Source organism: Anabrus simplex, chromosome 1 (assembly GCF_040414725.1).
Source record: "Anabrus simplex isolate iqAnaSimp1 chromosome 1, ASM4041472v1, whole genome shotgun sequence".
Lineage (NCBI taxonomy): Eukaryota > Metazoa > Arthropoda > Insecta > Orthoptera > Tettigoniidae > Anabrus > Anabrus simplex.
In genome coordinates, this window is record NC_090265.1 from 844,591,832 (window position 1) to 844,614,165 (window position 22,334).

The following is a 22,334-nucleotide window of genomic DNA, read 5'->3' on the forward strand; positions in this document are numbered from 1 at the left end:
TCGAACAGGATCTCCAAATTTTAAAAAGACTAGATAAAGGCAGGCTCATGACCGAGTTCGAAAATTTATACATTTTTTTGGACCAAAAATATAATAAGAATAAAAATTTAAATGATCCAATAGACAACCGAAGCCCTCTTTACGAACAATTAATATTTTCGCTCAATAGTTTAAATCTGAAAGACAAAAGACTTGTTAACATCCTCAAAACAAGCTCTCCAAGCACCCCCACTAAGCCGCTCAACTCATCACGCCCCTATTCTCCCGCCAATACACACAACTCCTCCCCAAGCGCCAATCATATATCCACAGCCCCACCTTCTCAAATCCACTCCCCTCCTCTAAGACGTCACACGTACAACACGAGGAGCAGGACATTAGCGACAGCCAGTGCTCCACAAACCACCTAACAATTAGGTAACAGCTCAACAGCTTTCAAGGTAAGTTTTAACTTTCACATCTTTCATTTCTCAATGATTTCCCCCCTTTTTTTTCTCTTTTTCCGTCATTTTACTTAACTAATTAAGACAAATCCTCCATTTTCAGATTTCCCTCACATGTAGGACAGCTCAAACACCGATTGCACTGCACAACATGTTCGACCGTTGCCCATTCAGCCAACAACTGACTTTCCCACACTTCAACAACAAAATATACGAAAACCTTTAGACAACTAGGAAGAACCTAATGATGTTTTTAACTATCTTCATTTGAAGCCGGTGTTGTTTTAACTCTGTCTTAGCACAGCCTCATTTTATAATCAACAAAAGTTGTTCACTTGCACTGTGCACTCCATTCAAATAGAGAGTGACCAACGGAGTTGACTACCTCATGAATCCTAGGGCGAATTATTTTGGTTGGAGCCAAATTACAAATAGACAAATTGGAATGTTTTACCTCATCAATTTTAACAATTATAAATAAGTGTACAGTAATTATAAATTGTGTTTTATTTTGCCAACATTTGTATATACTACGTAGAACTACCATCGAACTCAATATCATATAGACTTTGATTACTTTCATTTTTATACTGTGCATATGATGGCCTCATTTTAATATTAAGAAACCACTAGCGTATTTTACTATATGTAACTAGTCTATTGTTATTTCGTTTAGGATAGAACTTTGTACGTGTTTTTTAATGTATTCTTTCTTACATATTATGTTCATAATTTCCAACCAGACGTCTGGTTTAATTTTGAGGTGCTTTGATATGACTGATGATGCTCCACATGGAGGGCGAAACATGTCTCCATTTTAATGATGTTTAACTAAAAATGTTAACATCCTGTAATGTATTGAATAGGTTGGAGTCCAATAAATTTCTCTTATATTATTACTTCACTTCTACCCATGGCTACCAGACAATAAATCGCTACCATACTTTAAAACGTACCTAGTACTCAACACCTATGTCAAGAATAACCCTATGATCAAGAGTCAACACAATAGTGAATGAACGCGTGTGCTTGAAAGTGTATTAAGCTGTTTGATTGGTTGTTCTTTGAACTTCTCTTTGGCCGTTGAAAGATAGTCCACACATTAAACGATTTAAGGCGCCGTAATAATTCTTTCCCCTGAAATGAATAACAACATAGCCAACATCTTATTTTTAAGAAAATGCATCGTTTATAAAGAGATATATGTTTATTTTGCATAAAACTGAGTATTTCACATCTATTTCGCATAAATCGTATAATTTTGCATTCTGAACCAATTTTGCATTTTATCGCTAATTCGAAATAGCTAAAAACCACTCGTAGGGGTCATATAAGATGAAGGTGCATACACTGACAAAATTTTAACATATTTTGCATTTATCGCAAATGCTAAAAACCACAAACTCTACTATAGTATAAAACAATAATTAAGTAAAACAGTAATTAATAATATAAAATAAGTAGGTGAAAAGGTAATTAATAAATGGAATAACACAGGGAAAATGGATTTAGGTGACCAGTGGGCTTTTTTGCTCTCCATATTTTAAACATTATCCAATCAAGAGTGTTCATACACCTACTCGAAACTGTCCTCAAAGTGTTTTTCATATATACTGCCCAATAGTGGACTTTATTACAGCTCAAATTCTTCAGGGAGACTGCATACTATGTGTTACAATGTCTTATGGGAAATGGCTGACCGTTCTTCCTGCACCACTGTGCCAAGCATGCTTTGTGATGTGGGTCATTCATTCATTGGTGTCTGGAAAGAAGTCATCATCATAGATCATCTCAGCAGAGTTCAATAGGACTGAGGTCAGGACTCCGGGCTAGCCAGTCAGTTTCTGGAACCTCATTGTTCACAGACCGCGCTTTGCCACTAGGAGCTTTATCGTCCAGAAACTCGCAATGATCATTTCCGAAATGGGCTTCTACCACAGACAGTATGCAACTTATCACAATCACAGCCTTGCCATTGACTTAAGACTGCTCGAGAAGGGTGGAAATGGCCTTGTCTGGTTGCTTACTGTATTTCCCCCTTTCCCATATAATTTTCCCACCTTTCATTTTGAAATGGAAAATTGGGGGGAAAACAATGGAGATGCAGACTAAGTGGTTGAAAACATTCAAAAATAGTATAATTAGAAGAAACTTAAATTGGAACACAGTTAAGGAGGAACAATGATGGTCAGAAAGAGGAAGGTGTAAAGGTGCCAAGAAACGTCCCAACCCGCAGGACCTGAACGAGGGAAACAGGTGATGATTTTTGGAAGAATTGAGATGATATCCTATAATACAGTCTGAATTTGAAGTCTGCAGTGGCCAAAAAGGTCTGCCAACAACATTCACAATGCGGCAACCCAACATGTTCGTGAATGGAGTAGTTTCTTAAATTATGGGACACCATATTGGCCTGTGCAGCACAGGCCATGATTTCACCGCTCATGCTTCAACTTATTAATGGGGGTAGGCCATTCTATTCTAACAGCCTCAATATACAAGAAAAAATAAAACTACAGATCGTAGAAATCTTAGCCTGGGGAAGTTATACATTTTACGTATGATCCCTGAAAATGGAGCGGCATGCAGGGTAGAAAAGGAACGTGTGACTAGACATTACAGAATTTATCGCACAGTATCGAAACACGAAGCCATCCTCAAGATGACAGCCTAGATGAATGGAATAAGGCCCCTGATCTTCCAGTAAAGGACAAAACTTTTAGTGGCTATACATACATTAAATAATGTAGTGTTCCAGCGACCGGGTTGATCGCCAATTGTTCGATATTATATCCACCTCTTTCTCAGCCATTTCCATTCGTGACATCATCTGACAACCAATAATGAAACAATTCCTTTTATTGTTGTGCTTAATTTGGTCAAGAGATTTCAAAACCCTCCATTTCTTAAAAAATTGCATAATGGTCCACACCAGCGCCCTACAAGAGAGGCAACTAAATTAAAGGTACATTGTGAAGCTGGCATGTTCTGAAACTTGTGTCATTTTAATACATAAATAACTGCGTTATTTAACATATAGTCTTGACAGGATGAGCAAAATAAAACCTTACGTTCGTTTCCATAAAAAATTGTTACTGTCTACCTGTTTCAATGGCCAGTCATCAGTTTGTATGCCATGCCTAAAAAGCACAAGCATCAACACATCAGTAAGTATTCCATTTGTCTCGACAGGCTACACATAATGTTGGTCTATTCACTCATCACTGATATGCTATTTAACCACATGGGAAGCACGCACTTGATCTGTAAATAACGATCTCTGTTCATATTAATTTTACATACGTAAGTGAATAGTGGTTTATGGTGGATAAAGAAAACAAGGGTTACAGCACATGGTTTAAATTAACAGTGATTGCATTTGCAGAAAATAACAGCAGTGGTGTTGCAGCATGCAAGTTTTATGTAGAGCCGTCATATATATGCTACTGGCATAAATAAAAAGGATAGTTACCGTGTGCAAAGAAGACAGCCTTATCATTTAGGGGACCAAAATCTAGCCAATATGCAGAAATTGGAAAAGAACTGTAAAAATATTTAATTGATGTAAGAAATGATGGCTATTTAGTTTTGCTCAAAAGGCACTGGAAATGCAGAGAAAAATAGCCAGCTATTGCCTAAGGACCATACTGCAAAAATGGTGCAATTCAATTAGTATTTTAGATTCAAAATTGAATTTGCATGATGTTCCCTCCCCATCTTTTTTGAGGTTAAAAATTGCATGAAAATTACGTGAGTAAATACTGCACCAAATAGTATGGCTACCAATAACCATTCCACACTCAAAATCACTGAACTTATTTCACAAAATACATACCGTAATATATGTATTTCACAAAAATATCAGGCCAGTATTGATTATTCCATGCCTCCAAATTAAACAACAATGATAACATTAATATTTCTGCCTTAAGTGTATACTTGCTCTGTTTTTGATTTGCAGGTCTTTTAACCAGGTCAAGATTTGAACTTTTTTTTTTACTTCAAGGTTACTAGTTCAGCTTCTTCTTCTTCATGCTGGGCTGAGTGGCTCTGACGGTTGGGACGCTGGCCTTTTGACCCCAACTTGGCAGGTTCGATCCTGGCTCAGTCCGGTGGTATTTGAAGGTGCTCAAATACGTTAGCCTCGTGTCTGTAGATTTACTGGCACGTAAAAGAACTCCTGCGGGACAAAATTCCGGCACTTCGGCGTCTCTGAAAACCGTAAAAGAGTAGTTAGTGGGACGTAAAGCAAATAATAATTCTTCTTCTTCTTATTTTGTTTCTTCTTCTTCCTCCTCCATTTTCCTCGATCAGTTCCTGCTGGTTTGGGATGTGTATGACACCTTTCAGTCTCCCTCTATTCAACCACCATTGTTTCTCTTTAATTGTGTTCCAATGTAGGTTTCCTCTAATTATTCTTGATTATTTTCAGCCACCTTAGTCTGGATCTCCCTCTTGCCCTCCCTCCTCCTATCTGGGATTTCATCATCCTCTTTGGCATCCTTCCCTCTTCCATTCTCTTAACATGTTCATCCTTCTCCATTCTTATAAGAAATAACAAAGGTATTTTTACTGTTCCAGCTATTCAATACAACCCACTGTTCTGTGGTTACATTTATAAGCAGCTATATAGATTAATGGTACATGTTTCGCCCGATCTAGAGGCATCTTCAGCCTTTAGTCAAACTTAAAATGCTAAACTTAAATATTATATGAAAATGTGAAATAAGAAAGTATACAATTAACATTGTAAAGCTAAAACTAGAAAACAAAGTCATTTGAAATTGGACAGCACTAATTTAAAAAATGTGATGATAAAATAGATTAAAAATCAACATCAGTCTAAAACTATGCTTCTGAAGCTAAAACTCGAACTTCATCTTTCTATGACGTGCGGTATTTGTAGATTTGTCATTAATGACAAACTCTGCATTCTCGCCCATTATTATTTACGACGCACCAAATACAGATTTCACGACTCGCACAAAATTATATTTTGTACAAATGTTCATTTTTATTCAGTTTGGACACAAATTTTAACTATGGGCAAGATCTTTGGTGACTGTATTGGAACTACATGCTTGAAAATATACAAGTACCACACATCATAGAAAGATGAAGATGTTTTAGCTTCAGAAGCATAGTTTTAGACTGACGATTTTTAATCTATTTTATCATCACATTTTTTCATTTAGTGTTGTCCATATTTCAAATGACTTTGTATTCTAGTTTTAGCTTTACAGTGTTGTCTACTTTCTTATTTAACTTTTTTATTTAATATTTAAGTTTAGCATTTTAAGTTTGACTAAAGGCTGAAGATGCCCTCTAGATAGGGCAAAACATGCACCATTAATCTATATAGCTGTTTATAAATGTAACCACAGAACAGCAGGTTGTATTGAATAGGTGGAACAGTAAAAATGCCTTTGTTATTTCTTATATGAATAACTTTCAATACAGAAAAAATCATGAGGATAATAACTTCTCTGTTCTGTCATAAAGTTTTTCTACTCCAATTTTCTTCTTGACATCATCATTTCAATGTCTAGGTCTCTGCTGCATATGTCATTATTGTGCAGTAGTACATCTTATACATCACCTATTTACACTTCACCGGGCGAGTTGGCCGTGCGGTTAGGGGCGCGTAGCTGTGAGCTTGCATCTGTGAGATAGTGGGTTCGAATCCCACTGTCGGCAGCCCTGAAGATGGTTTTCTGTGGTTTCCCATTTTCACACCAGGCAAATGCTTGGGCTGTACCTTAATTAAGGCCACGGCCACTTCCTTCCCACTCCTAGCCCTTTCCTATCCCATCGTTGCCATAAGACCTATCTGTGTCGGTGTGACGTAAAGAAACTAGCAAAATAAAGTAGCACACTTCTCGTTCCGCATTGAACTGCGAATTTTTATCACCTGCTACTTAGAAGTAATCTGACCTTCATGCGCAACATTTGCCCTCAGCGTTAAGAACATCAACTGGAATTCTTTTAACGGCCACGACCACTTCCTTCCCAGTCCTAGCCCTTTCCTGTCCCATTGTCGCCATAAGACCTATCTGTGTCGGTGTAAAGCTAAAGCAAAAAAAAGAAATAGAATATCTTGGAAAGGTCAGGTTTTTTTTTTTTTTGTTTTTTTTTTTGCGATTATAACATTTTGTTTTAACACTAGAACTGCCGGAATATATTGTATACCTGGAACCGCCGATGCAGTCATTTTGACCGCTATTGAAATTATTATATTTTCGTTCTTGATACGCATGGTTACTCATTATTATCATTTTGCCTTTGTTTCTGTACATTGCTTTATGAGTTTCAGTATTTAATTATCAATAAAAATACACCACCCACTCGTTACACAGTTTTCAGAAACATGCCACTTTGAATATGGAGTAAGTCCTAGATTATCTTTCAAGGGGGTATGGCGAGCAATCCTGACAGGTGTCATCTTCCCAGTGTGCTACAGTCCACTCCCTGATGCCATCAGTACCTAATGGCGCATTATCTGGCCATGGCAAGCTTTTACCTAGGTTGTTGTGTCCCCTATTATACCATGCTTTACTGGTTACTGTTTCTATGGTTGTAATAGAATAATTGAATACTCGTCAGTACTCAGCCTATGCAAGGCATTATTTTAATTTGAATACAGTATAAATCAAGGAATTACACCAAACTTGTTGTGCTAATAGTTATAATAATATGAGAGTCGTACTCTATTGTTTTACACTACATTTTTGTATGTCCGGGTATGGTTCACATTTCACTTTTGAAGGTGGTAACATGTAACTAGTGTCTTGTTCCATCGTTTGGTAACAGCACACGCACAGGGGCCAACGAATGCACTCGTCATAGCCATTTCATAACAACATTGTCAGCGTAGGAGCAGACAACATGGAAAGCAACCGTCAGGGACAGCGCTATACGACTTGGTTCCTATACAAAGAAGGTGTGGCCATTGCAGAAATTCATTGGCACTTGGTGGCAGTCTGCGGAGAACATGTGTCGTCACGGGAAACAGTTTTTAAGTAGGTGGAAGGTTGGAAAACAGGGTGCACATCGGTGGACAAGGAAACCAGTTCTGGAAGGAATGTGACAGTGTCAACACTAGCCAACATTGCCCAGGTCGAACAGGCCATCCAATGAAACAAATGCATCACATTTACGGAAATAGAGGTAGCCACGGGCATAAGCCGAAACACACTGCAGCGGACCGTGCACGGTCACTTACAGTTGGGGAAGGTGTCGTCCGAGTGCGTGCCTAGACTCTTTATCTGCAGACGAAAAGCAGAGGCGTGTGTATGTGTGCAGAGAACTTCTGCAACGCTATGATCAAGATCCATCCGACTTCATGGCTAGGCTTGTGACTGGTGATAAGACATGGCTCCATTACCATGAGCCACAAACAAAAGAACAATCGATGCAAGGGAAGCATAGGGGGAGTCCACCACCAAAGAACTGATTTGTCGCCTGTTTGGGAACATGAAGAAACCTCTGCGTGGTCGCCATTTTGTGGATTTTCCAGAACTGGACATTGCTGTCAAGGCGTGGGTATGCAGCACTCCGAAAGGATGGTTTCAGAAAGGTCTGGAGAGACTGACACATCGATGGCAAAAGTGCATACAGTTACAAGGAGATTATGTTGAGAAGGTGGACGTAACAACTGATGTGTAATATACTTAATTTGGGTAGAAAAAATTAAAGTGTAAAACAATATAGTATGCGCTTCGTACTAATATCAACTTACCTTCAGCCTGAACAATACGGTTTTCAGCGTGATATGAATCGCTGCTTTCCGAGTTATCACATGACTGGTAGTAATCTTCATATGCATTTTCTCTTTTTATGTCCTTTATATCTGGACCACATTCTACATAAGGCATATCTTCAGGAATTTCTTGCAATAGACTCAGCAACTGATGGTTTTCGGGACATGTTTACTGTACTGTGACAAGCTGACGAATGACAACACTACCGGAGACGCAGCGGAAAAAATGCTCTTACAATTCGTAATAGATCCGAGTTTCATTGTTGTGGTTTTGAATATTAGTGTACTGTTGTTGATAGCATAATAAGTAGATGATTATATCTCAAAGAGAAGTGTGTTATAATACATTTTATTATGATAATTAATACAGCGGTCAAAATGACCGTTCCGGTGGTAGTAGGTATAGCCATTACTAATGCCCTATCCATTGATGCAAAATTAATGATATTTAATATGGATTTTCCTAGGCATTAATCAGGAAAAGTCACTGCAGCTCAATATACTACAATAAAAACTCTAGTCAAAATTGAGTTTGGAAAATGTGTAGCGGTCATTTTGACTGCTCCGGCAGTTCTAGTGTTAAATACTCAATCAGCATTTCACTGAGTAATGGAGGAGAGATTCGTAATCACAATCAAAGTCACTGTTGCCTTCCCTGCAAAGTGTGTTCATTCTCTCACATCACTGTGATGTATGCTTGCTACATAAGCTGTCCGCATTTATGTCAGACCAGCCTGGCCGGACTGGGCTAGCCCCAACAGGTGCCCAGCTGAGCACCTCTGATCTACACCATTGCAATCACAATATTGAAGAGATCAATCAGGATATTGAGGTATCATCTACTTGCATTCCTCATATTAATGCACTCAGTGTGCCTCAAATAACAAATCTTTTTCAGAATTTGTATTTCGCAGGTACTTATTTATAGACTTCTTGTAGTATTTGGATCCTTGTGGTCATCCATAATTTTAGGCAGATAATAAAAAGAAGATAGCAAAGAAAGACATATTCCATCTCTGGAGCATAGTAATAAAATTTTTGCTGCAGTGTGTGGTAGCATGTTCCTGAAAATCAGGTTGCCTTGTAGAATAATTTTAGTTTGGTATGTCTACATTTTACAGTTGACTAGTGGTAATGAGGCCAGTAGCAGTTATCACTCTGTACCAGAATCTCTCAGTGATCTCCTGATCCTAGAGCCAGATCGCCCCCCTCGGCCTCCCCAGTGGAGCGACGCCAGCAGTGAAAGTAGTAATCGTAGTGCATCTAACGAGAGTTTCCTTGACATCTCTGAAACGGACAGTTGGGTTGACGAAGCTGGGGAACTGGATGGAGAAGTTCACAGATGGATAGGATGTGTGTGGAGCTGTGGTAAACCTCCTGTACGCAACTTGGCAGGTATGAGCACATGAACAAATATGTAGCGAGTGGTTTAATTCTTAAAAGAGAATGAATGAATAAATAAATAAATAAATAAATAAATAAATAAATAAATAAATAATATTTAGAGACCTAGCATTTTATTTTGTTTAAAAATAACAAAGTATTACTAAATGAGAAATATATTTTCTTATTTAGAAATTTAACAGTTGGCAGAAGGTCTTTTAGTTCGTTTTGGCATTTATTTTTCCTTCATCTATTTAACCCTAGACCATGTACACCACTCTGTATCAGGTAACCTTGTGTGCAGCAGTGTTTAGACCGCACTTCGCATGTCTTTGCCAACCAATGTAAAATAATTATCCTGAATATAAAGATTATTTAGTATTGAATAGGTGGATGATAATAAATTACTTTGCCAACTTTCTTGAATATGTGTATTTTATAATTTTGTAGGTTAAGAAAATTAATTAAAATAATCGAACGATGTAGCGTTTATTATAAAAAGACAAAAATTTGTACACTGTATGCATTGAACATATTTTAGGGGAACATTCAAACCAACCCAAACCCCATGGCACGACAGCCCCAAAGGGGGGCCATGGCCTACCAAGCGACTGCTGCTCAGCCCGAAGGCCTGCATATTACGAGGTGTCGTGTGGTCAGCACGACGGATCCTTTCGGCCGTTATTCTTGGTTTTCTAGACCGGGGCCACCATCTCACCGCCAGATAGCTCCTCAATTGTAATCACGTAGACTGAGTGGACCTTGAACCAGCCCTCAGATGCAGGTAAAAATCCCTGACCTGGCCGGGAATCAAACCCGGGGCCTCCGGGTAAGAGGCAGGCACACTACTCCTACACCGTGGGGCCGGCTGGAACATTCAAACAGAAGTCAGTAAATTCAAACACAGGACTACACTACATATAGATATAGAATGAAATAGTAAATTACTGTTCGCAAGGAAATTAAGCAAATTTACTTTACATCTTCACCGGGCTGTGTGGCTCAGACAGTTGAGGCGCTGGCCTTTTGACCCCAACTTGGCAGGTTTGATCCTGGCTCAGCCCAGTGGTATTTGAAGGTGCTGAAATATGTCAGCCTCATGTCATAGATTTACTGGCACGTAAAAGAACTCCTGCAGGACTAAATTCTGCCACCTCGGCATCTCTGAAAATGATAAATGAGTAGTTAGTGGGATGTAGGGACCTGAAAAATTAGCATCTATTTGTTTCAAAATTAGCATCTATTTTTTCCAAAATTAGCATCTATTTTTCCAAAATTAGCATCTATTTACAAAGTTAAAATAATCGCATGGTATTATTAATTTTAACAATTCCAAGTTTATGAAGTATAGTTATTGTCCTTGGTTCACACACAATACAAATTCATTGTTCAAACGAAAGCATTGTCAGTACTTCGGCATTGCTTTTTTTTACAATTTGCACCGTCTGTTTGTAACCACTGTGTTGTAATGAGACAACACACGCTCGCTATCTACATTGTTCGTTGGGGTCCACAACAACTCAAAACGGTATTTAGCAAATATGCTGAACTCTGTCTGAACTGCAGTTAATGCAAGCATGACATCACATTTTTCACTTTCTTTCATCTGGGTTTGAATTGCATGTTTCAGAGAACAGTAACCAGACCAGATATCGTTTCGTGAGAGATCTGTTACTCCAAACAATTTCTCAAGCTCATCTAATTTATCAGTGTTATTCAAAATTTTATTTTTTGGATGCAAAGCTTGAGAAATTGACACAAAATGCTTATGGTTGGGGTCTTTAGCTTTCAATGTGGCTAGCTTGCACTGTGAAGAATGAGCAGCTTTGACAAATGTGTCTCTACATGCAGCCTGCTGTAGAGGAGTGAGCTTAATCAAAGCATCATTAGTTGCCGCAGAAAAATTCCCCTCACAAATTAAGGTAAAACTGGCGTCAAGGTTCTGCAGTTTGGGGTAAAGGAGATGAGAGGTAGGATACAGAGACCCTTCAAGTTCAGTAAGGAGGTCAACCAATCCAGCTGCATGATCTGTGACAAAAACCATGTGGGAGTGAAGCCTATTCACTTCTCGGTCACTCAGATCAGTCAGGTACTTAATACCACAGTTGTTGATGTCTTTCATGTCAGACATCTTGAAAAATGTAACATCATCAGTAAAGTAAGCACTCAAATAGAAGACAGCCTGAAACCAGCTACTCCATCGGGTTATGACAGGTGCAGGAAAAAGCTTTGCTTCCTTTGAAGCACCATACTTTGATGTTAAGAATTGTAAATATATTTTTGCTTTCTTGTGTTCAAAAATGCAGACTTTACCATCTCAACCACATGATTTAAATCTGTCATCACTGCAACCCATCTATTGCCAACCAAGCTGATCTTATGTGCCCAGCACTGTACATGCATTAAATGATCCCCTATGACCACACTTAATGTTTCATAACACCGGGTCTTGTACGGGGCACTGTCACTAACAAACACTTTAACTGCATCATATTGCACCCGTCCACCTCCCGAGTCCCAGACTAGCATTTATCTCAGGGGTGTCGGTTCATTATTTAATTCATCAAATATAAATATAACGGCATAATAGAACACGGGGATGAACGGAGCAACTTAAAATTAAAATGGGGAAGGCTCGATTGTAAACTTGAATTTAAGGACTCCATGATAGGACTAGGAAGTGACTGTTACTTTAAAAAGGGCATCATCTAACTACAATAAAAAGATTATGAGAGTGGTTTCCTTTGAAATAATTTGCCAGAAGGAGCGGTTTATTACGCCATTTGACGTATAAAACTTTGATACACGTGGCAACAATATTTGAATTTACACACATGTTACATATATAAATCACTTGCCATACCGCAAGTGGTATCAATATCTTGCTGCGTTGCTTCTGAAATAAAATGACATTTTGGAGGTATAATTTACGGATCGATTCCATTTGAATCGAACCGTTACTCAAGGATATAGCTTCCTTCTATCGGGAGCCCAAGCATAACCCATGTTACGGTCGGCTTCCCGATTTAACTAAGATGATGTACTCCGGCTATATACATTTTTCCGAGACCGGTACTCGGACTGGGTAATGTTTCTCGTGAATGCGAAAACTGGATTCCACGGACAGTTCCTATCTTACGATATCCAGCTGATGCCATACCACTGAATTAGCATTTATATATTATTTACATGTGATCTGAATTGTCACCAGTTAGCCTCAGTAGACTACTGACACAGATGAGATAACGAGAAGCGGTGGGAAATACTGTGGCCATGGCCCCCCTCGCATCGCGAGCGACGTAAACAAACACGCCAAGTATGTAACATCGTCCCGTATGGAAAGCGTACAATAACGCGGTAAACAAATGACTCTAATATTATCATTCTTATTATTCAACATACGAATAGAGGGATGTCGTCACCAAATAATTTAATCCACGAAATTATCATCCTCGAAATTATTATTATTCACGTCACTTAAGAGGTTATTATTATTAATGGACCGGTCATTTCCGCCAAAATATATATTAAGATATCGGTCGCAATTACAAATTAATTCACTGATCAACCAACGACATCATTACAGTTATTATTATGACAATTATTATTAATCCGACCGCGGTGATTTAACATCGTCCTTACATTGTTATTATTATTATCGGTTGCATATTATCATTTAGATTCCCGTTTAACATCTTTATCAACGCTCATTTAATTACGGCGGTCCAATCCTTTATCTGCAATATTTATTATTATTATTATCACGACATCATGATTGTCCTCGCTCGTCATTACAATGAATACAATATACGACCATTTATGTGGAATCTGAACTCTCATTATCCTTAGATCCGTTGTATCTCGACGAATAGCTGTGCAGTCTATTTATTTCGTACATGCTGTCACGGGTTCGAATGCTCCCCGCTATGTAACTCAGTCTTTCTCTGTGACACTGCCCGTACATTTTACACTCATATCAATATCCTAAGTGTCTCTCGTACGGAATTTATTTTCCTCTCTATCTCAATATTCCTCGATTCATTTATTTCTCACAGAATTATCAACTGACTTATTTATTCATTTCTGACATCGTACGACCTTTTATTATCTGACTGCAGATTCTTTCACATTTTCTATCTCATTTTGATCTACGCCTTAGTTCATTCTCCACAAATAATCGTAACATCTTGAAATTATATTTACCAAAATTTGACAATCATGGTCTCGTAATATTAGTCCTACGCGTTTTCCGGCTAATAAATCGCAACTTCAAAACACGACATTTATACGTAAAAAAAACATTGGACCGTAATTTAAACCACACGTTCATTAACATGTACGGATTATTAGCACCGATTTACATTTCAATATTATTAATTGATCAAATTAAATTACCACGCACTTTAATTCCGAATTAAAAACGACCTCCCGTCATTAAATGATTCCCACTAAACTCAACACTTGATCACATGAATTATTATTATCTCCAAATCATATTTTAAAAAAAAAATCTTCTTTAAAAAAAATAGTTATATTATTTATTTATTATTATTATTAATAAAAAAACATAGTTTTCGCCTGTTACACGGTAGTCCACTCTTAATATGTTTAACGCATAACCCCTTTTACAAACTCGATTTATTCTGGCTCTAACCACTCCAGATATGATTTACTTGGAAATTATTATATTAATCGCATCTCACAAATTTAACAACTTCACTTTGAAAATATGACCATATTAATTACAACAAAACACCACTGGTATGGCGAAGCTGGATTTTCCTTCCATGTCATTAAATGGCTCGTTAAAATTGACAAAACATAAAAGCACATATCGGGTCTTATTTAACTATCATAAACAAAATCAAATGTAAAGAAAATTATTGACTACAAAGAAAACATGAATGCATGCATGACTTAACGTACTACACTATATATACAAATTTACATCTCCAACAAACTGAATACATAAAAGACCCGATTATTTACATTATTATGATTTACTACTGTCCGTGCTACAAATTTAGGATGGGGTCGTTAAGCGACCCATCTTGTTACAGAAGGTAACCAAGTATAATCAAATTATTCCCATTTTTCCCATCACGATAACATTTCCCAAATATTATTTACAGTTTAGTACTCATCTTAGTTATCGGTATTCCATTACAGCTTTGCAGACGAGAGGCTCCATCCGGCCCCTCTCTGCGTTTTACTCCTCCATTCTTGATGGCGTAGTTTCACAAAAGATTTCCTGGCACACTACCATTTTACACTCATATCTTGATTACCACAAACCTTCACCATCTACAACGTTAACACTGTATACTTTAAATTGGATACAACAAATTACTATCCTAGACCCAAGAATTTAATATATTTACACTATTTAATCTTCGTCCACCTACCGCACAATGGACCTGGACACGTACGACGAGGTGTCAACTATTACGCCCGTCGCGATACGCCCGATTTATACGGCATTCTTGACGTGTTCATGACATCGGTTCGGTATAGCAAAGTACAGGCTACTACTTCCGTAAAGTACTGTTCGTCACACAGTCTATTATGTACGTACTTATGGTGATATACTTTATACTACTCTCTTGCAGGGTAATTACTTTACGTCACTGATATTCATAAATAACAAACACTGTCCTACGTTAACTATTTCTAATTCCTGTTGCTTGAGCGCGATCACATTTTACAAACACTGGCGGATGCTCGCGCCATTAAATGACTGTACGTCCGTAGAATTCTAAGTTACCGGCGACCAACAGTTCAGCTCCCGATATTCAATTCACGTGTGCTGGCGACCGTCAATTCAGCTCCAACGATTCAAGACAAGTGTGCTGGCGAGGATCCCTTGCCCCGTATATATTGATGAAGCCTTTTTCCCGCGGATTCGTTGACGTCATACCCCTGAGGGAGGGGGTGGATTTTTAATATCGGTACTTGCACTCCGAATTGGAAGTTAAAATTTACATCAAATTAATCCACTCCACTAGCATATCTGCTGGATAAAATATGAACTCCAGGTGATCACAGATTTAGGAGATATGGATGGATTTAGCTCCTCACATTTCGCGCCTTTGTAAGCGTCTCTTACAACGTGGTCTTCTTTCAGCCAATGAGATTCAAGCTGTCCGGTTTCCAAGAAATCCAGCCTTCAATTTAATTAATTTGCCAATAAGTATTGATTATTTTTCCATGCATGACATCTAATAAATCCAGTACACCCATCCGTGTACTCATAATAATTTATTACTGATTACTTTTGTAGTTACGAAAATATCTCATCCATCATTCCTTAAGATGGTATCACTGAGTCTCCCATCAAATTTTTACTATTGGCCGGCAAGCGGTCACGTGATTTAAATCTCCACCTGCTCGAACTTAGGCTAGCGAACGTACACTCAGCCGCTGTAATTTTCCACGAGCTCCCGGAATTTCCGTCCTACCAAAAATATCCCAAGGTATTACTCATGTTGTGAGTTTCCTTTGTATGACTCTCCCCCTTCCTCTTTCTGACCAAGACTTATTTGTGGACTCTGTATTTCCTTGTACGCCAACTAATGATACTCCCTGCTGTGAAGTAGCTAAAAGTTGTCGTGTTGAGCTAATCCGTCAGGCTCCAGTCTGTCGTCCTTCCTTCGCTCTGATTTTGACATTACATAAACGAAATATTTTCAACGTCCCTTCTGTATTTCAATAAATGTACCATATTATTTTACCGATCAAATCATGATTGACTATGGGCCTAAGTCACTCGGGTTCATCTTCCTCTTGCCCAGGTAAAAAAAAAATCTAGTGAGTATCATGAGATTTTTTTTTAATGATGTGTCCATATCATCACTATCATGATTTGACATCGGATCCTCTGTTCTGCGACGGCTATTGATTTCGTCTCTCAACATCTGGTTCCTGAACCTTAACTCCTCGTTCTGTCTTTCGATTTGATGGATCGTATTGACAAATTCCTGCACGTCGCTGTCTATCTCTCCACACTCTGGACATGGCCTTGCTTCAATTGGTGTATGGATTACTTGGACTTCTTCTTCCCTTCCGTCATCTTCTTCATCCTCTTCTTCGACATCATCTTCTTCCGGCTCGTCATCTGCTTCCTCTCGTTCATCCTCTGCTTCCCTGTGGTCTGCTGGCGTGTGGTAAAGCTTTAAATTCGCAGCGTTATAGATGTTCTCTGAACTTCCATCCAAGCTCTGAACTTTGTAAGCATTGTTGTCATAAGTTTGTATAATCTTGAAAGGTCCCACGAACAATTTACAAAACTTGTGGTACACCTTCTGCTCTGGGTTAGATACACTAGGCTTCTTCACTAGCACGAGCTCGCCAACCCTCAACGGACGGTGGAATCGCTTATTCCTCAACCTTCTCAATCGTCGTTCGGCTTGTGCCTCCAAATGTTCCCGTGTTTTTCTGATACAAATTTCGCTGGATACGCGTGGATCTGCAGGACATGCTACTGCATTATGCCATGGCCTGGCCGGATATCTGTTAAAGTGAACCACTTCCGGTATCTGGCCTGTTGCTTCGTGGATCGTGGTGTTAATACATTTAGTTATAATGGGCACCACGTCAATCCACCGCCAATGTGCCTCGGAACAATAGATCCTGCAAAATTTTGCAATCTCTCGCATAATCCTCTCTGATGGATTCGATTCGGGATGGCGAATCGAACTAAGTACATGCTGAATGTCTAGTTGTCGTAATTGATTTGCAAACGCAGCCGATGTGAACTGACTACCATGATCAGTAAGGATCTTCTTGGGCTTCCCCATCTGTGGAATGATATGTGAAGTAATTCCCCATAGTACAGTTTTAGAATTTGCCTTTTGCAGCGGATACAAGGCTACTAATTTAGAGAATACATCTAAACTAACAAGGATGAATTGGTTTCCCCTACGGGCCTTGGGGAGTGGTCCGTACAGGTCCATTGCGAATATCTCGCGGGGTTCAGTAGGTAACAGTGGGCGCGGAGATTGCTTAAGTAAGTACGGATTAGGTTTAATCCTTTGGCAGACGTCGCATGATCGTAGTACATTTCGGACTGTTTGGTTCATCTTGGCCCACACGAATGTCTCTTGGATAGTTGCCAAAACCTTCCCTATACCTCCGTGTCCAATGACCCGGTGTACATGGTTGACTACCGGTACTTGCATTTCAGATGGTATGACTATGCGAAGTTTCGTGTGTTCCTCATCCAAAAACTTATGAAGAACCCCATTCAAATAATGGTAGCTCGCTGATAATTTACTAGCTCTGTCATACTGTGGATTGTCTGGCTGCAATGTTTTGTTAAAAAATTCTATCATCAAGTTAGTAAACCCATCTCTCTTCTGTATTGCTCCGATGTCCTTCAGATTCCTTAAGACTTCCTGATCCTCTTCTATCAACTCAATTTGGTGGATTACGACTTCCTCCGGGTTTGGATGTCGACTCAATGTGTCTGCCAAAATATTGAGTTTCCCGGGGCAATGTTCGACTGTTAGATCAAATTGCTGGATAAATAATGCCCAACGGCTAACCCTCTCGCTTGCCATATTGGTTTTCATAATGAACGTCAACGCTTTGTGATCGGTACGGATAACAATCTGAAAACCATACACGATCTTCTTCCAATATTGCAAAGCGCTCACGATAGACAGCATTTCCAATTCCGTGATAGTATACTTTATCTCATGCTTCCGCAATTTCCGGCTCATGAAGGCAATATAGGTTTTTATGCTTGGATCATCGGGGTTTTCCTGCAGTAATACGGCTCCTATACCTATGGTTGAGGCATCTGTTTGAATTATGAATTTGAGGCTGAAATCCGGGTATCCGAGCTTAACATTATGCAGTAATCGTTGCTTGGTCTGAGCGAACGCCTCATCACAAGTATGGTCCCACTTCCATCGATTATTTTTCTTAAGCAGGTCCTGCAATGGTGCTACTACGGTTGTGTAATCAGGGCAATGATCAGCGAAGAACTGACACATTCCAAGGAACTGCCGAACATGTTTTACTTTAGTAGGCTTAGGAAACATCCTAATGGCCTCAATTTTGACTGGGTTTGGTCGTACACCATCTCCATCTACAAGGTGACCCAAAAATAACACCTCCTTCTGACAAAAATGTGATTTCGATAGGTTGACCTTGAAGTTATGCCTTCCTAAATCGGTGAGGACTTCATTAATATTTTCCAAGTGTTCCGAAAGTGTTTTTGTAGCTACCAAGATATCATCCACATACATGGTAGTCGCCTCTTTGACCTTTGGACTTAGATTGCGGTCAAGAGCTCGAATGAGAACCGAACCCGCATTCTTAATACCAAACGGGAGACGATTAAATACATAAGTCTGTTGATCGAATAAGAATCCCGTCAACAACTTAGATTTAGCTTCCAACAGTATATGATGAAACGATGACGTCAGGTCAAAAGTGGTAAAATATTCCATATCTTTAAATCTCTTCAGGATCTCTTTAATAGGCGGAGCCTGCTCATACTCTGGGACTAATCTCTCGTTGATAGCACGTGCATCAAGGCAAATGCGCACTGATCCGTCCGGTTTCCTCACTATCACTAAAGGATTTAAAAATGGCGTCGGTGACTTCGATATCAATCCACTTGCTTCCATTTCTCTAATAGCTTCGCGGACTTGGGGATAAAATTTCTCGGCAATTGGATATAATTTCTTCTTATACGGGGACCAATCATTCACGTTTAATTCGTATTCAAAATTTTCAATTTTTCCAGGTTTTGAGCCAAACGTGTCGCTATGCTTTGTTAAAATTTTGAATAAATTTTCCTTCCCCTCGGGACCTATTACAGCTGCATTAACTTTATCTGCTATAACTTTCCCACAGTTGACTTCACCTTCCTGCAATTCTGCCGCAAATAGCTTATAATCATCAGAGGTCACATGATCATCCGTCTCACTCATGACACTTTCGTCCGTCCTAAACGGATTCATGACTTCGGTGTTCCAAATTTCTTCATGCTCTCCTATCTCCGACTGAGGGTTCATGGTTGTATCCTCAATACCTTCCCTGTGCTTAAACCTGACAGAGTTATCCCCCATATCAATCACAGCCTGGTATTCGGTCATAAAATCGGCCCCTAGGATCAAGTTATAATTGATTTTATTCATGATAATAAATGTATGAGCAAATTTTGAATTTCCAATTTCAATGTCCAATAATGCCTGGTTCTTACATATGACAGATTTATCCGGGATAATTCCACGAATCTTCAAATTTGAAACTGGGATAATCGGGATGTTTACTTCGGATTGTAGTTCATTTACCAGAACTTGGGATACTACTGATACGCTGGCGCCTGTATCAATGAGTGATCGAACCCTCACGTGGTTGATCCTAGTGTATATCACTGGTAGTCTCTTAATTTCCTTTGAAATTTGGATTTCGGGATCGTCAATTAATTCGTCAGAGGTCACAACCCATGTATCGACCTCTGCGATGATCCATTCTTCAGTTAAAAATCGGCGTTTTTTTTTTTCGCCCCGAGCCGTTCTTCAGATTCGAACGTCGGTGCATTCGGGTTCAGGTCGCTGCCCCCTTTCCTTGCTCTTTGGAATTGCAAGCTCTCCGCTCCTGTCGCTTCCTCATCACGGCCTCGATCATGGATCGCCTCCTTCCATTTTCTCTTGTTCAGCTCTTCTATATACCGCCTAGACTCTTGGTATCTGTCATCCTTCTCCTGACGAGATCCTCCCTGGTAATATCTCGGGTTCCCTTGATTCCTAGCTGGATACGGCCTATAATTACTTCTCTGGAATCCACGGTATCCCCTGTCAGCTCGAAAGTTCCCTTGGTTGGTTTGCCGGTTGCCTTCCGCAAAATTCCTTGGTCTCGTCCATTGTCGCGGCTTCCACTCCGTATTATATGCTCGACGAGGTTCCGGATCAGTACTAGTTCCCTGGTTCTTCGTACTAGTGGTCTTCGGTTCGATTGTCCGTTCGATATTATTCACCTGTTGGTCCCTGCTCCTAATTTGTCTTGGGTTCGAATGATGCGTTGTGAGGTCTAATTGACGTAATAAAGCCTCCGCTTCGACAGCCGTCTGGACATTTGACGCTATCATCATTCGTTGGACCTCGAATGGCAATTGTTTTCCAATGGCGCTAATCAATTCTGTTTCGCTCATTGGATTATCAAGCTCCCGTAGCTTGTGAAATTGTGCCACAAAGTAATCAGAGAATTTCGTGGGTGAAGATGTTGAATATCGTCTGGAGTATACTTCCAGCCTTAACTCCTGCTGTTCCTGAATACTCCAGAACTTTTGGAGAAAAGCCCGCCGAAATCCTTCAAAATCTTCAAAGGTATACAAGAAAGCCCTGAACCATACAGCTGGTGCTCCGTCTAGGAATTTCTCGACCGTTCGCAGTTGTCGCTCTACTGGTATTTTATTCTCATTTATATAACCGGCGATTTCCCGGATGAAACCTTTCGGGGTGATATGCCCGCGGGCATCGAACTTTGGTGGCTTGTCATCAGACATCTTAATGACGTGTACCACCGATGTCGGGATAGCATTTGATGACGTAGATGACCCATCTCTGTTTTCAAACTTGAAACCGTGTGTATCAGCATGGGATAGGCCTCCTTTCTTATGAATCCCCTGGTTATCATGGGGTTCGTATTCGCGATATTGGAGGTTAAAATCTTGGCTAGACGCTGATGGTTCCAACCTAGCCTTCAACATCTCCAAGTCTTTTCGCATGTCATCCTTTCCGTCGGGATTACAACTGGCTATTTCTTTTGTGCCGGAATTTTGCCCATTATACGCCTTGCATTGTTCTAACAAGCGAACTTCCGTGTCGGCGAATGATTGGCCCTGTTCAATTAAGTCTTCCGTCCGCTGGAATAACGCTAAGTTTGCGTCTTCGCACTTAGTTATTCTCTGGCTACGGTCTTCTAAATTTATAGTTAGTTCTTCGACTTTGTTTTTCAGTCCTGCTACGATGACAAGTGTACGTGCGGCTTCCCCACGTAACTCGTTCATGCCCTTGTCATGCTTGTCCAAGGTGCCAGCTATCTGCGCGCATTTTTCTTCTACTTGTCCCCGGACGATGTCATTCTCCTTCCGACATTCATCCCGAATTTCCTCTATGTGTGATTCTATGTCTTTTCTGTCAGTTACTCGTAGAGCGGCGAGTTCCTTGACACTAGCGTTCAATTTTTCCTTAATTTCTGCGCGTTCCATTTGAGCCTCATCTCTAACGCGGTCAACCTTTTCATTAACGATGGTAATGTACGCATCCATGTGCACTTTTAATTCATCTTTCGCGAAGTGACATGCTTCCTGGACTTGAGTTAATTTGTCCCTAAGTTCCTGTCCCATCGCTACGCTCGCGGCCTGAACTGCATCTATTTGTGCCTTGAGTTCTGTTTTATTAACTTCGCACGCAGCCTGTACCTGGTCTATTTTATTCTCTAGTGAAACACTCGCGGCCTGTACTTGGTCTATTTTATTCTCTAGTGAAACACTATTAGCCTTCATTTGCTCAATAATTTCCTGTTTATCTGAACTCCTATCAGCCCGCATTTGTTCTGCGAGTTCCTGTTTAATCGAACCATTATTAACCTTCAAAGCTTGCATTAATACCTCTAATGTGATCGCTTTCACTTCTCCCTGTCCTTCTACCACTATGTCCTGGGATCGCTCCCCACCGTCGTCAGACATTATAACTTTTCTTGAGAAAGCAAAAGGGCCGATCAGCCTCTCACCT

The 22,334-nt window shown here is 39.7% G+C and overlaps 1 protein-coding gene across 2 annotated transcripts in view; it reads left to right on the forward strand.

The window, feature by feature from the left end:
- The window catches only part of LOC136857625 (guanine nucleotide exchange protein SMCR8), a 103,449-nt gene that overhangs the window by 50,939 nt on the left and 30,176 nt on the right, over nucleotides 1–22,334 (forward strand). For both annotated transcript variants that reach the window (XM_067136418.2, XM_067136419.2), the window contains one exon: nucleotides 9,324–9,597. In XM_067136418.2, the coding sequence (XP_066992519.2) occupies nucleotides 9,324–9,597 (274 nt within the window). The remainder of the gene's footprint in view (nucleotides 1–9,323; nucleotides 9,598–22,334) is intronic.